At 39.4% G+C, this 17531-nt stretch overlaps 1 protein-coding gene across 1 annotated transcript in view; it reads left to right on the forward strand.

Annotated features, from left to right (window-relative positions):
* Positions 1–395: 395 nt before the first annotated feature.
* The window catches only part of nmo (serine/threonine-protein kinase nemo), a 33893-nt gene continuing 16757 nt past the window's right edge, over positions 396–17531 (forward strand). Inside the window, 3 exon segments of the mRNA XM_028302108.1 lie at positions 396–417; positions 1854–2003; positions 16854–17022. Of these exon segments, the coding sequence (XP_028157909.1) occupies positions 396–417; positions 1854–2003; positions 16854–17022 (341 nt within the window).

Here is a 17531-nt window from a genome sequence, read left to right on the forward strand (position 1 = left end):
GGAATTTCGGGAATTCCTTTTTTAGTGCACCTCTACGGTACCTAAGCTACGTCCCTTCCAAATTTCAAGTGCCTACGTTTAGCCGTTTAGGCTGTGCGTTGATCTGTCAGTCAGTCAGTCAGTTTCTCCTTTTATATATTTACTAGCGGCCGCCCGCGACTTCGTACGCGTGAATCCCGTTTTTCCCGCTAATTCCCGTTCCCGTGGGAATTTCGGGAATTCCTTTCTTAGTGCACCTCTACGGTACCTAAGCTACGTCCCTTCCAAATTTCAAGTGCCTACGATTAGCCGTTTAGGCTGTGCGTTGATCTGTCAGTCAGTCAGTCAGTTTCTCCTTTTATATATTTAGATATAGAAGATCAGCAACGTTACTGAACCCCTCTAATCCATGCGGGATGCCATACCCGGGCGTGGGCGGTGAGTTACGAACCCTGTTTGTCACGGGCCCATCTAGCTGAGCCCTTTTTTGCTCCACCTCTTGGCAAATTGGAACTAAGACTTCAACTTTCGCCTAAGGATAACTTAGTTTGTTCTTTGATACGGGCGCTGTAGTACGGCTTCCTTTATAAATTGTGTCGCGATACTGTTTGTATACTTGTTATAAGTAGTTTAGAAAAGCTTTAATTACATTACAGATCAAAAACAAGAAAGCTTTGATTGAAAAGCTCAATAATCGTGTCAAACACACGCATAGATTAAACTGAAACAGTCATACCTACCATAGGCTTCAATCTAATTTTTGACTGTACATAAATACTGCTTTCGTTTCATAATAGGCTTGGAATTAACTGTTGAGGGATCTTTTAAAAGTGTAACGAGGTCTGCGTGGGTGTCAGCTACTTTTTCACAAGTCTGATGTTACAATTACAGACTTTACCGAAAACATCATTATCCCAAATGTACCACCCAAATTACTTTGTGCCTTATTTAAGACAAGCCCAGAATTTTCTAAACAAAAAGGTATTTGCAGACGGAATCCACCTGATCAATGGGTCGTTACCGATGCCCTTGGACCCCAACAAGTCACGTAAATGAGGCCGAAGATAAAATTGCTTTTCAATACAACTAAACCAAGAAAATATCCTATCCACTTAAGAATTTATGTTTCTTTAGGGAATATATCTTTCAGCGATATTTTATTATATGAGTGTTATGGACTGCTTAATTATGAGCTAAAAGATGTTAAAAACATGGATTCTAGAGTAGTTAAATATTTGTATGTTTACATAAAAAGCTGTGGGGACGGTAATGTTTTTTTCACGGCGCTGTCAAGATAGTCTTGATTTAAGATATTTCTCAAGAGCGATCCGTTTCGCCATGAAGGAGTTTAGGTACTTCCCACACACCAATTTATGTTGCCTCTCCAAATCTTTAAGAACTTTAGAGTAAGTAACCGCCTCTGTGGTCTAGTGGTAAGACCACCTGCTTCAGACGCAGAGGTCCCGGGTTCGATTCCCAGTGGGGGCAGATTTTTCTGTTCGGTTTGGTTGGTGGTAGGGCTTGTTTCTAAGTCCGCCTGGCTAGCTACCACCATCTTACCTAAGTCTGTCGCCATAACAACAATGTTAACAGCATTATTGTGTTCCGGCAGTTAGAGGTAAGATAGCCAGTTCCTCCGTGGTTGAGGATTCCGGGTGAAGCTCGCTTCCACCTTCGGCCTGATCATCACTTAGCGTAATCAGGTGAGATACAGGCCAAGAGCTCCCTCGTTGTGGATAAAAAAAAAAAAAGTGCCTTCTTAAGTAGAATATAATTAACGTTTTTACTTTATGTATGTCTCACATCATTTACGAGTTCATTATACCCTAATTAGTAATTATTTTCGTTGAATGCTTTATGATTTTGTGTATAATGTTTTCATTCTATTCCAATTTCCTCGACTACAAACCGGTTCAGATACGTCATCACGGAGCTCCTGCAAAGCGACCTGCACAAGATCATAGTGTCACCGCAACACCTCTCCGCCGACCACATCAAAGTCTTCCTATACCAGATATTAAGAGGTAAGTGGCTACTGTTTATTATACCTTTAACGTTATATAACACCGGGAAAGTTATTCTAGCTAGTTCTCTGAAATATGTACTTTTAAGATTTCACAGGAAAATTGTGGTGGAGTAACTTTCAGGATGTAGGTATTTTGTTTGACTTTTACGGATTGGCTTTCTAATTTTACGAGTTTATGTTGTTTGAATGTAGTCTAGTCAAATGTCACCACAAAATAATGCATTTAATAGCAATATACTTAATATTAATTAGAAATACTATGCAAATAAGTTACCGATATTCTGCGCTAATTCCCAAACTTAAGTATTTAAAAAATCAAAAGGTATTATTACTATTTCCTATGTAGGAAACTCTAAAGAGCTAGTTCCCAAATGCTTAAGAAATAGTTTCACTGTAATTTACCCAAGTAGCGACGTCCGGTGATTCTTAAATTTCTATGGTTTTGTACCCATTATTTACGTTCTGCACTAATAGAAACCCTCTCTATTTTGAGGCTTGTTAGGGTAATAATAAATAACAAACACCTTTACCAAATTATTTGGTTAAAGGTTATTTTCAATTGTTTAAAAATGTAGAGCTAATAAACCTTACATAATTTTGGTCCTATATGTACTTTACTGCCTCTCTCAGCAGGGATTTATTATTATGTATGTATTTTTATTTTATGTTTCATGGATGCAGTTATATCTAGCCTGCCAGGTCTGACTGCTTTTATGATTTTCGAAATGTTGATTGTGTTCCTTTGTAAACTGCACAAAGTGATTTCACAGCAACTTAGTTGACCGATTCGTTCGTTTCCAAATGTTGTCACAATGTAAGGGCCAAAGATCAGTCGTCTAAACTTTAATTGTAACTTTTTACCTAGCCCTTTTACGAAACAATGCTTAAATAAGTGTGAATGGATTTAAGACCGTGATTGATTTATTCGTAAATATTGAAGTTTAATCAATTGTGCCTTGCTTGAGTTGAGTGCTTAAGAAAACGAGCTTCATTTGCTCAGGCCACTCAATACCAAATGGCTTTCGTTAATTTTCCCACTAATTTAAAGCCCTGTAAAGAATCATAGTCGATAACGATTTAATTTATTATTATTATTGAACGCATCATAAACAAGGGAAATTATGGTAAGTTTAGTAGTAAAACGTTATCTCATAAACACAAGTTAATTAAACACGATGCAATATCTGTTCTGACCTTTCTGAAAAAGTTATAAACGCAACTAAGTTTTAGTCTCAATGGCCTTAAACCGAAAAGAGCTAAACCGTGGGTGTTATTACTCAGTGCGGGGCCGCACTCAGCACTGCAATTTCTCAAATTAATGCAGTTAAAAGCTCACCCGTATTGCGTTCTGTGAACTTCATTGCTATGTTTTGTAGAAAAATACTGATATATCTAGTTGACTGTTCGTGGTTAAATATTTGGATGCCGGATCGCAGAACAGTTCGTTGTAGAAATCCTTGGGGGAGGCCTTCTTTTAGCTTTGGAGACTGGACGTCCTTTGGATGCTAATCTGCGAATAATATAAAATTATTACTTAATACTAAATTGTCTAGAATTCTAGAGTCATATTTTATATCCCTTATCAAATTGCAGTTTAGTCTAGGAACAGTAAAACATGATTAAGCAATTTGCAAACCACTAATCTTAGACGTGTTTCATAACGATTAATTAATTCAATCAAAAGCTTTGATTAGAATTCGGTTTCATATTCTAATTGCAATTAATCCCACCAGGAATCCAATTAGACATTAAGCAATTAAATGCACCCTTATACCTGCAATTTGCATAATATCTGTAAGCGTACTCAATCATAATTTATATCGAGTTGTAAAACTACATACTAAATTTTATTGAGGGTATTGTGGAGTGTATCGATGATTTAGTGTTATAGAGTACTTCTATCTGAGCAATCCTACGGGTTCTTTTACGATTTCTGTTTTATGATCAATGGGTGCTTGCTTAATAGCCGTCTCCTCGGTCTCCACACAATCAGGGAAGTTTTTCCATTACGTGGGCAGACGCGCTATGTTACTAGTCTAATTGTGTTGGGAGCAACTTCGACGGAGTAGAAAAGGTTAAATATGTAAACGTGGTATGTATACCGGGAATGCTTGTAATACCTACAGGGTTGGCTTCTCGTACGTTCCGTTTCGCCAGAATATGTATTGCTTGTTGGGGTATCTTAGATAGTTTTGTCGAACCGCCTCTGTGGTCTAGTGGTTAGACCACCTGCTTCAGACGCAGAGGTCCCGGGTTCGATTCCCAGTGGGGGCAGAATTTTCTGTTCGGTTTGGTTGGTGGTAGGGCTTGTTCCAAGTCCGCCTGGCTAGCTACCACCATCTTACCTAAGTCTGTCGCCATAACAACAATGTTAACAGCATTGTTGTGTTCCGGCAGTTAGAGGGAAGATAGCCAGTTCCTCTGTGGTTGAGGATTCCGGGTGAAGCTCGCTTCCACCTTCGGCCTGATCATCACTTACCATCAGGTGAAATACAGGCCAAGAGCTTCCTCGTTGTGGATAAAAAAAGTTTAATTTTGTGGCCTGATATTTAAGTCTCCTGTTAAGATCCTGTGTAAGTTCAATATTTTTTTTAATTGACCGTAATTACAGTTGTATTTGAGTTTCCTTGACACTTTTTTCTGTTTGAATATCGACTGCTCCTATATTTATGCAGAAAATATTACTAGTATTTTTTTCATGTTCAGATTCTTTACACAAATTAGATGGCAACCCGATAATGAAACTTTAGAATCCGCGCAGGTTCCGTCTTAGTTGATGAGAAACCGCCGCCTACGAGGAGCGGCACTGGAGGTGCGGTCAACTTGACAAATTAAATGGATGTAGACCTATTGCGAGTCAAAGTCTCACTTAACAAACAAAATCTACTTCTGAAAGCGTCAATTTATCAATTTTGTTTTGTTTGAGCAACTGCTCAATTGAAGAGAAAATTATTATACTCAAGACATTTTTTTTAGTAAAGTGCCTTTTAGGATACTCTTTGAACTATTTATGGATGCAATTCTAAGATTTAGTGGACTAAGCTTAAGTTCATTGAAGCGCATGTTTTTCTCCAAAAAATACGCTGAATTTCATCATCATCATCATCATCATCATTTCAGCCACAGGACGTCCACTGCTGAACATAGGCCTCCCCCAATGCTTTCCATGTTGATCAATCTACAAGGTGGACCGACGACATCGTAAAGGTAGCAGGGAAGCGCTGGACGCAGGCCGCTACCAATCGATCAACGCTGAATTTACCAAAGCTGAATGAAATCGAAGTCATGATCCTTTCTGGCACAAAAGCTATTTTATGTATTGGACTAATGTCTGAAAAATTTTTGCACGGACGACGGCACATCAAGTTAAAAACTGTAGCACCATATGCAGTTGTGATAGGTGCGATTTTACTTAAGAAAAATTTAGTTGATGTGCTGTTGACTGTGCTATTTCTTCTTTGCCATGCAGTAAGCTGCCCAGAGGCCGGTAAACACGGTCGGTTGCGGCCGCTTGGTCGCTGCGATAAATTCAACTTGGGAGCCGCCCGACTGGAGTGACTCAACTATGACAGCGGTGTGGTCGCCGTAAACTAATTAAAACCAGATTGATCTGCTTCATAGTAAATATCACTTGAAAGCTGAGAGCTTTTGCTAATTTTCACCAAAAACTGTAGTTGATGTTTTTTTTACGTTTCAAAACTTGCTGTATTTGGATTCAAATATTAGAATCAATTCATTTCTACATAGTAGAGCCTTAGCGGGGATGGTTTTTATTTGGGTAGGTATACCTACGTGAAAATGGCTGAAAAGGGCATGGAAAAGAATGTTTACAAAGACACAATTTATGGTGCTATTAGAAAGTTTGGCAAACTAAACTTTGGAATACATGCTGATTTCACATTTTCAGCAGATTTATCGCTCAAACTGAAAGAAGAGCAAGGAAAACAACAATTTTATCCCATTTCCTTGTTCAATGAAATGTAACAAAATCTCTAATCCACGCTGATTCCACATTCAAAGGATCCACGTAACATCTGTCGCGGGGTATCCTGATTTCGTATTATTAATTTGCGCAATTATTCGCACAGTTCCAAGAGATTTCCCGGGAGTGAAGCGCGAAGGGGATCCAGAAAAATGCGGTCGTTAAGCCCCAAGCTCGGCGCTTAATTAAAAACTTTATAGTGGCACCGCCTTTATAGCTAGTTTCAGGGATCAATAAAATACGACAGATACGAGTACGTTAGAACTTCCCGATTGCGTCCACATTCTTGCGGTCCTGCATCCCTAAGGGCAAAGCATCGACCGCTTTTTACCGGCATTTGGCAACGTTTCCAAAAATGGAAAATTGTAATCGGCAACATCTGCGTCTAGGCTGATTTGAATTTCAATAAATAAGTAGTCGAGGACCTGTGGCCTAGCGATTTAGTTAATCAGACAGTTATACCTGTCGCCCATGCTAATTTAAATAGCTTCGAAGGTATGCATATCGGTCATGAACGTAACATAAGTTGCTAGATCGCGTTGTATTTTCTCTGCGAAAAATATTGGCTTGGATTGGCTATTCTGCTTCGATTTTTATGGGACGTGCAGGGCAAATTAATAAATGCCCCGTCCTCCGGGCCGGTCTTGTAGGCCTTACCCTTAATTTCCGACATTAACGAGCGCGCCGGATAAAAATGTGATTAGAGGGCCACACGTGCCGCACATAGTTTTAATATTCCACGCGCTCCGTAGATTAAACCGAGCCCTCCCTTTTGTCTCACGTCGTTCCAGGGTAATAGGAGAACTTTTTAATGGGAAACCGTATTTAATACGCAGTAACGTGGACATTGTATCTGTGGATGTGTTTTGCATTTTATACAAATTACTTTTTTCAACTCTAATGACGAAACCAAGTTGCTTACTCTTTTGTCTCGCTATTTTTTAGATTTAATTCAGAGCAACATTGTCAAGGAATGCAACGTCTAGTCTTGCATAGTTTCTCGTCTACAATGTCGACGGTATTACTGCAAATGCTACCTGTTCCGATTGTGTTAGCACAATCTAGGAAATGCCTTTGCTGGATCGCCGTCGCCATACCTCGATGTAAACAGTGACCATACGCAGAGCGGCTCGTGGCCAGTATGCCTGGTATGCGTATGCAAACTGGCCATAATTGATGCAAACCCGCGATGCGCACTATAGTCTTCGTGGAACAATGTGGAGACATCAAAAATTAGAAAAAAAATGATACAATGTTTTCACCAAGTAGGGGCAAATAAGTAAGACGATCCTTCAGTCACATTACTCAAGCCCCGAGGATATTGTCGTCTGTGGCTTGCATTTGTACTAATGCACGTAATCTAGAAGCGATTCAACTCCCTCCATATGACTCTATCCAAGCATCTTAGACCTGTGTTCACTGCAATCCTTACACACCCCGCGGTGGTGATCCGCCCATGACTCATGATGACCCACCGCGTTAGTTCAGACTGGATTGTTTTATTGTCAAGGCCAAGGAATGGAGAGGAGTAGCGCTTTGTGAGTCATCTGCCCTACCACAAGTCGGCCGCAAACATTAAGGTTAAAATTGGGTAGTTAAAATTAATGTCACTGTGCTAAGATTAATTTGCTGAATTTTGGATTTTTGATTCGTCATCATGTGTATGTATATTTCACTATTGCATGTCATAAAAGACTTAAATATCATGTAGCATTCCATATCCATCGAGTTTTGAGAAGTTTCAGCAAGTATTGTCAAATTGCATAACGCTCTAAGTAAGATGCTGAGTATTGTATTTGTATCGTAAAGTGTCTTCGATATTTGCACGTGTTGCATTTTTACATTCTATCCCGTGCACGCATCAAACGAAACTAATAGATTACATCGCGACTCGCGAGGCGGGGTGTGTGCCGAGCTGTATTATGCAAATCTGCCGCCGCGTCGCCGGCCGGCTGCGATATCGTTTATTTGCACGTTCTCCCTTCGAAATCACCTCCGTATACCTGTATAAGCTGCTATGGATTTGCTTTGATATATGACAACATTACATTTTGCCACCGTTCGGCTTTATGCGAAACCGAAAAACCAATCTCAAGTTTCCAATCTGATACGTTTTACGCATTTTGTAATTGATTTTTGTACTGTAGGATTGTAACTTCACAAAAATTCATGCTAAGAGAATACCTACAGGCTAAAAGCGATGTGGAATAAAAAAAGCTAAGTGTAGAGCCCTGCTGATGTCCCTCTTTCCGTTCCCACTAATGGAATTTACTTCGGGACCTCGCCATCTGCGCGATAAGGGCCTTTCGTATACTCGCCTACCGACATGTCTACATCTCGGGTATAATGAACTTTGAAACAGAGTACGTTTTAGGTACCGAAATGTCTGGCACGATTAATGTCTCAGTCCCTGTCGAGGCCCCTCGGGTCGGTGAGGACTGAGGCTCTGCCGGCAGGGCCGCGATAACTATAAGAAGCTTAGCATGCATATGTTGCCTCACTCGCTATTTTTAGAGTTGGTTGTTGGGTCGTATTCTTGTAGTAATTTCAGAACGAATTTTTACGTTTCTATCTACCTCTTTACGGAGTTTCTAGCACTATCAATTGAATTTATCAATAGCTGAAACTAACACTAAAGCGGTAAAATGTTTCACCCTTATTGAAAACCAGCAGAGTCCCAACATACATTTTTAAAATTTGTCTATAGCTAACTTCTGAAATGTTTCTTGGTCTGTTTAAATGGACGTAGTTCCGTATAAACGAGAGGCCTGACGACTGACTGAAAATGATTTTCACGCATACTATATTGCGGGCACAGCGAATCCAATATACGAGGGCTGCACTAAAAGTATCGGGAATGGAATATTTCCACTGTTCCAGTCATATTAAAATCTATTTAATTGCAAACTCCAGGGTTTTAAAAATCGTATACCATTTATTTATTTAAAAAAAGATTCTCGGTCGTATCACAAGGTCTAGTCAAACTTGTTTAGTCGTTGAGAAAATGGAATTGACTCGAGAAAATTCAAGAGCGATGATTTATTATGACTTTCGGAGTGGTTTAACACAAAAACAGTGTGTTGACCGGATGATTTCTGCATTTGGTAATGAAGCCCCATCCAAAACCACAATTTATCGCTGGTTTCCTGAATTTCAACGTGGACGTGTCAAGCTCAGTGATGATCCCCGTCAAGGTCGTCCAAAAACTGCAGTCACCTAAGAAAACGTTGATGCTGTGCGTAAGCTGATTGAAGAAGATCGACATGTGATATACCGCGAAATTCAGGCAACTTTAGACATTGGCATGAGCCAAATACAAATAATCTTGCATGAACAACTAGGTGTAAAAAAGTTGTTTTCCCGATGGATACCGCATTCGCTCTGCGAAGAGCAAAAAGCGGCTCGCGTTACTTGGTGCGTCAGAACTCTCGGGAGATTACATGCAGGATCCTCAAATGCTGTATACAACATCGTATCAGGTGACGAATCATGGATATACGCGTACGAACCCGAAACAAAAAACCAGTCACGAGTTTGGGTGTTCGAAAATGAATTAAAGCCAACAAAAATTGTTCGTTCACGGAGTGTTGCAAAAAAAATGGTGGCCACGTTTGTCTCCAAAACCGGCCATGTTGCGACTATTCCTCTTGGGGGACAAAGAACGGTTAATGCAGATTAGTATGCTAGCATTTGTTTGCCACAGGTCGTTTCTGAACTCCGTAAAGAGAACTGCAACCGCCGCATCATCCTCCATCACGACAATGCGAGTTCTCACACCGCGCACTGAACAAAAGAGTTTTTAGAGCAAGAAAACATAGAATTATTAGTCCATCCGCCGTACAGCCCCGACCTAAGCCCTAATGATTTCTATACTTTCCCTAAAATAAAGAATAAATTGCGTGGTCAGAGATTTTCATCACCTGAAGAAGCTGTGGAAGCCTACAAAACGGCCATTTTGGAGACCCAAACTTCCGAATGCAATGGTTGCTTCAATGATTGGTTTCGTGTATGGAAAAATGTGTCAAATTTCGCGGAGAATACTTTAAAAAGCAATAAATACATTTTTAAATAGTAATGTTGTTTCACTTCCTTGATTCCCGAAATTTTCAGTGCCGCCCTCGTATACATGTATTTCTTGTCGAGCTAGATCTCCGATTCGTACATTTCTCTATGATAAAATGTGGTAGCAGTAACATGGCAACCCGCAAGCGTTTCCCGAATATTTGCCAAAACTGGATTATGTAATATATTCTGTACGAATACTTATTGATTTGTTTTCGTGGTCGCGTGCATTGTAAGTGATTGGTCAAATTATATTTAGCATAACTGTGCTTATATGTTCAACGGTACACACTTCATTCGTATACGAGTATGTGTATCGTTTAAAATATTCTACATATATTTTCATACTAAACGTCACTTTACAAGTGTTTTACGCGCGTGTAACTTTTGTTAGTAATGTTTGCCGCTTGATTAATTTGTTTTAGACGCCAATAAAATTATCTTAATGGTGCTTAAATTGCGATTCAGTGACATTTAAATTTTTCATGGAATTCAGACTCCTATCCATTTAAATCTGTATCCGTATGTCAAACTTTAAAATAACTATCAGTCGCTTCTATAATAATTAACTAAAACAATCGTGCGCCAGGAATGGGGATGTTGCCTGGGTCAAAAAGCAAGAGTTTTAATTAGTCCGTCAGTTAACTTATAAAAAAATACTCTACACGTATTTTTCACTTTTTCAAACTAATGAAAATTTAAAGAGATAAAGCGCCCCAAAGTTCATAAGAAGAGGCCCGTGACGTCAACGCTTGCTTAAAAATGCCGCACGTTGTGACGTCGTGCGCAACTTCAACGCACCATAACTATGTAATTATTTGTTAGATTGACAAATAAAAATATATGTGTCCAATATTTTTTGATATTAAACATTACGGACTAAAAAAATTTTTTTAGGCAACTAGCCTATTCTCTTATCGATTCCAACTGTAATCGATACTCGTCCCGCCAAGGCGACCAAGCACATATTATGTTCCCGATCGCAGATTGCGCCGGCCTTGCGTGGGCGCACGCATCGGTGCTGACTCGAGGTTCTCTTCCTGTCAGCTGAGGCTTTATTGATCAGTTCGGTGTTGCCATTTTTGGTAGCTGTACTGAGATGAAGGAAAGCTGCATTACATTCCCTGAAATAGGAATTTAAGTGTGTCTTTCAAAGGTAACTCACTGTTAAAGAGTAACGACTTATCCTATGGTATGTGATGGGAAACAACAAAGATTTGGGTTCAGTTTATATTCATATTTGAAACGTAAATCAGACAAATTGAATCAATAAGTAACTATAAAAGCTGAATTGTACTATTGGTTTTATAAATGTTTACTAGACTTACCGTGTGAAAAGGCAACAACGTCATATGCTTTATAAGTCATATAAATTGCACCTCGAAGAACCACAATCGATGAGGCTACGGCAGGTTGTTTATTAAGTTTCACCTTCGAGCGCGATTGGCTATTACATTACCATTATCGAGCCAGCGCGAACGGGAACGTGTCAAGAGTGTAGCGTCCAAGCCCAAAGACTTCCAGCAGTCATCAGGGCTTGTGAAGTTTATTTTGGATTCTAAGCAGTTTTAATAATATAATTCACTATATTTTGGTGATGTAGCCTAACATCAAGATAGCATCGCTTTCAGAACTCTGGTTCAGATGCTAAAAACCTTGTGTTGTATGTATGTACAATAATGTTTATACGAGTACTTGAGTAGTCTACTATAGATTCGTAATTAAAATCAATAGTACATACCTACGTCGTACTCTATAAAATTATTAGGGGAGGCCTGAAATGATGATGATATGTACAATGTAGAGTTTAGAGAACAGATGTTAAAAGGGAACGGGCAACCCTAGGAGCATTGTCCCCGCAGGAGTAGGACTAGCGGGCGACGCGGTCCGGCGCGCGCGCCGGCCGACGACCCGCGAGAGTCGAGACCCACCGCGGTCGGCGCTGCTGCGTGCCACTCTGAAAACTATTGCAGTAACCTCATTTAAACCTTAAACTGGGGCACTATGGTGTCAATTGCTTTATCTTAAGTTTCAAAAATAACGACAACTTTGGACCTGGGGGGCTACTCTGAAACGCTGATTACGTAGTTTCAGGTCTATCGGTCACCGTCGCTCATGCTGTGCTGGCATCTCTCTTCGTGTGCGAGGAATGGCAACATTCGAAACTTCGGATTACGTTTTTCAGAGTAACCCCGCTGTTATACTTGTTTGAGGGTTGCGGATAACACTGCCGGATGTGACGTGCGAAAGGCGTGCAGCGTAGGTCGTTTTTAAGACGGCGAAGAGACATAACGCATAGACGTAACTCTACTCAACAGAAACTAGTATTCATGAAACTAGTATTCATCAAAATCAAAAGAACTGTTGCTGTGGTTTCAGATGGGGCATTACTATTTTTTTTAAACACATTCGTCATAAGCCTTCTGAACCTTTCTATTTTGTTTTTATACACTTCTACGCATTGTAGAATTATTTGCGCTTTCCAGTAGTATGCACGAATTAGGACAATCGAATGAATCCACGTGTCAGTAAATATTTTTAAAGGCTCGTGCGCGGCCTGTGATAAAACATCACAAGCAGTGACAGCTATGACGCATTTTAACTCGGAAAACGGATCAATCACAGTCGTATATTTTCTCATTACGTGAAGTTTCGTCGGTTCAGGCCTCTGTTTATAATGGTATTTCCATTTACTACTTTTAATTTTTTTTTATCCACAACGAGGAAGCTCTTGGCCTGTATATTCCATTCTAAAAGCCAAACATCCAAAAACAGAACTGTTCGAATAATTATTTTAGCCAATTTTCACGCTATTTTATTGGAAAAGATTCGTCCAGGAATTGAGATTTTTTTCAATCGGTAGCAGCTGTTCTCGGAAGCGATTGTTCTCGCCTGATTACGCATAGTGTCGATCACGGGCGTAGTAACGTCCTGTGAAGGGAAATAACTTAGATAACCTTAAGCCTAACGACGGTTCTATATTGGCTCACATAAAATTCTATCCTATTCAAAGTCAACGCCTTGCATTGATTTTTCTTTGCAAAGCTTACAGAACTGTGAGCACGGAGGCTCTGCCAGTCCTGGCTGGTGTACTGCCGGTCGACTTAGAGGTACAAAAGCGTGCGGCTATGTACTTCGCATCAAGGGAAAATATAACCTCCGATTTCTTAAATAGCCGCGATCGTTCTAAAATAAGTCGATTATTTGATTCCCGAGAAGTCGTTGAAGAAGATTTACTTAATGAATGGCAAAAAAGATGGGATACGTCAGTCAAAGGACGTCACTTATATAAATTCTTCCCGAATGTACGCGAACGTCTAACTAGGCGATGGTTAGAAATCGACCATTGCTCGTCGCAGTTCCTCACGGGACATGGCAACTTTAAACATAAACTTCACGAATTCAAACTAGTTCCGTCTCCTTTTTGCGAGTGTTCCACTGATGATGTCAGTCATGAGCAGTCTGCCCATCATATCTTGTGGGAGTGTGATCTTTGGAAACATGAACGTGATATAATGCTTAATTCAATACAACATACATCTGTTTCCGCAATTTATTACACCGATCTTGTCGCGACAAGGAAAAATTTCCGTGCTTTTAAGCGATTTTGTGAACAATATTATTGGCAGGTAGTTGCTAATTGCTCATAAGATAGGCCCCCTTAATTTAATTTATTGTCCGTGGTACATAATCTTTTTCTTAAAGGTTTTAAACCTTTGTTTGTCACCTGTCATCCGCTTTGCAATGGAGGGAAGTCGAACCTTAATTTCGAACTCCTCCTATGTTCTTCTGATTAATTTCGTTGCGGGTCCAATGACAGTTTAACTTTCCCCCGGGACAAACTTGACCTTCATTGGTTGGGTTTTTGTGGCGGTCAAGCTGTAGATCCTGGCTACACAGGAGTTGCAGTGGTGGGAACGAGAGGTGGGAATAGTCCCGTGCCCTCCCTCCGCGCCTCCGGCTTTTAAATTACACTCTAGGGGTAGGGCAGACAAGACTACGTGGAGTCGGTTTTGCAGCGATTCGTTTCTGTCACGTTAGTTTTGTGGCACAAAAAATTGCCTGTTTTGGACCATTTCAAATTAATTTAATGTTAAAATACGATTTAATACGAATATAGACATCATGATTTTCAATAATATGGATAAATACACTTATGAGTAATAAATTTATGAAAACAAATATTAGTAAAAACTAAGTGTATGATTAGTGATATTATGAATATCAATCATTATGTTTTTAAATATGTAGGTTTTAAATTTTTTATGAAGAATGATCATTATGGTATCAAATTGTATGAGAAATATTTTCGGACCTCCAATGATAGGAATTGAAAAGTTATGTAAGAAAATGCGCTACCCTAACGACATTCTTATTTAAATAATGTAGCTCATTTTAGATACCATTATAGGTATTTGATGATATCGAGAAAGATTGAAGCGGAAATTTAAAAAACACGTTTTGCTTTTTAGTTTCCTATCATAAAAAATTAAATTTGTGTAAAGGGTAGCTTTTCGGGTCTTTGTCGCATTTGCCCGTACAAGTATTTTGCCAAAGGATGGATCGAGCCGAAAATATGCCCCGCGGAAACAAAATAAAATCAATTTTGGTATTGCGATATCTTTGTTTGGCATTCAATTATGGTTTCAGGTCTATCTAAGTAACTGGAATCTTCACTGGCCCCAAGCTCCTGTAAAGTTTACACGAGGTTGAAAGTAAACTGATTTTCATCGCCTATTCTCAAAGTTTAATGTTACAATTCTTTCCACGTGTACTGGGTTAGCACGAAGCAGGGCCATCATAAAAGTCCGTTGCGTGGAGGTGAAAATGGCGGACCCGCTGGGAAATTAAACTCTACGAGGTGGCGTTAATTCCTTGTGGCGTCACTCGGAGGCGCCCGCGTCGCTTCGAGTTTTGATCCCGATGTGGGAAATATTTTCCCAATTCAGTCTCGGTTTTTTACTCACACATGTTAATGTGCGGAATATCTTAATCGAGTGTTTCGATTTTATAACCGCAATGGACATAAAAGATAACTTCATAAAACGTACCACTAAAGTTTTTTTAGTTTAATACTATCCACCTAAATTTTTAACCATCTTCCCAAGGCACCTTCAAATAGGTAGTATAACTCGCACTCAAAAGTTATTGCTCCAGCGGCAATACCCGTTAAACTACCTATCTCACGACCTACACTATAGCAAGCCTCGCCAGATAAAAGATACAGGAGTTTTAACGTTCCCAGAGATGGCTAACAATTCTTCGAATTGAAAGGGATAATTTAACACTCGAATGGTTCTATTTTTTCCAAGATATCAGCCGGAGCGTTTCGTGGTGGATTTTAATTTATTCAGAAATGTTTGCTACTGACGTACGCCTCACAAAATTGCCGAGTTCTAATGCGGCTTTCGGTATGGAAGTGAGCGCAATATCGCTCGCGTGGATTTCTATTCGGCTCGATGGGACGCGTATTACGGTAATGGCTGCCACATTGCTTTTTAAGACACATGTAAATCATGCGACTGACACGCTTTATGAAGAGAGCGAAATTTCACATCGTAAGAGATAATGTCTGTGATATTATTCCACTTAATCTTACTTATACCTGCGGCTTTATAACACAGATTCAGTCCATGCTTTTAATGCTATATACTAAACTCTGTTTTTTACTTAAATAACTCAATAATTAAATTGCAACTCCTCTTAATACGAGATGACAATGAGGTTCCAATCGTTTCGAGTCTAGGCGCTTTGTATAAATTTTATAAAAACCTGTGTATATGAGACCAACCCAAAAGGTCCTTTGGCCGGTGAAATCATTAGCGAACTCTACTCCTTTTTATTGAATCATCTGAAATTGTATTGGCGACGTGCGCTCTACAAAACAAACTGGGCTCGATTAACGAAGTCTGCTCATGAATTCTCTTTTCACAAAGAATGCTCTGAGACAATTCTTGTAGCTCGATTTTTTACATTCCGTCCGTAAGCTCTTCGCTACTACGTTGCAAGAGGAGTACAACACTTATCAATGAATTGTTTAATATTACTCGCAGTACGGATATCACCTTTTTATCAAAAGTGTGCCTTTAGTAAATATATTTAGAAAAGCAATCTAACTCTTCAGTTTAACTCTAATGTCGCACACTGCCCTACAAATGTCAGTCACCTGGATTACTTGGCAGTTGGCAGCATATGGAGATACGTTATGTAGGCCGAAAATGGACCACTCAGCTGTTGCTGTATTCAAAATCTAATATGCAGGCATAAACCGCCAACTTGAGCCGGATTCAACCGGAATCGAATGGGCAAAATAGAATTTGATAAAAACCAACCAAAAGCGGTACACAAGTAGTGTCGGGCAGTTGCCAGTTACCACACTGCCTTGAGGGGCTATCACGCTTAAACAATGGACAATAAATTCATTCATCCATTACTATCTGATCAGGCTTATGAGGTGCTCATTATAATAAACAGAACGTTTATTACCGGTGTTGTTAATAATCATTATGTTTCTCGAGGATATTACTAAATTATCGTGGCCATCGATGTTTTAATAAACGTCTGTTAAATTAAATCTATGGGAACAGATTAAGGGCCACTTTCATCGGTAAATCAACAGATTATTATCTGACGTATAAAATTCAGTTTTATCTAATAGATAAGATCCTAATAGGCTTTATCAGCAAGTGAAACAGATCTTAAATATCGAGTATTGCTATTAAATGCTATTAGTTGGTGCACTTTTTATTTTGTTTTAGGATATTCTATCCAACCAGTACTAATTCTAGATCAATCTATCCCCAGGCCTGAAATACCTGCACTCGGCACGCATCCTCCATCGTGACATCAAACCAGGGAATCTTCTGGTGAACAGCAATTGCGTGCTCAAGATATGCGACTTCGGACTCGCGCGGGTTGAGGAGCCTGATGCGAGCAAGAACATGACGCAGGAGGTGGTCACGCAGTACTACAGGTAAGGATTTTATTCTAAAATAGAACCTATTACAATTACATTGGATACAAAGCTTAGCTTGACGTGCCCTACGAGTATAACATGTCAACGATATCATACTCAAGAGCAAGAGACAGATTGTTGGTATCCTTCCGTTTGGCCAAATTACTTTTCGCCAAATTTCACTTCGCAAACAAGTTATCGCCAAAGTTTCATTTTTAATTCATTAATAATAAATTTCATTTCAAGAACTTTTAGCAAATGCTCTTTTCGCAACTAATTCATTTGGTCAAATTATCATTTGGCCAAATTTTACTTGGCAAATGTTTATATGGCAAATGTTTTATTGTGCCAAATATTATATTCCAAATAATTTGTTTCGTCAAATTGCCACTTCAGATACTTGCCTATGCTTTGATTTGTGGGTAACGGTGGGTAAGTGGTGGTGTGCCTATGCACATCATGGTTTTCACAAGAATTTTATGTAAAACAAAGAGATTGCAAAAAACAGTATGGTTGTAGAAAGTAGG

This window comes from Ostrinia furnacalis, unplaced genomic scaffold (genome assembly GCF_004193835.3).
Source record: "Ostrinia furnacalis isolate ACB-3 unplaced genomic scaffold, ASM419383v2 OfSCF1083, whole genome shotgun sequence".
NCBI classification, from domain to species: domain Eukaryota; kingdom Metazoa; phylum Arthropoda; class Insecta; order Lepidoptera; family Crambidae; genus Ostrinia; species Ostrinia furnacalis.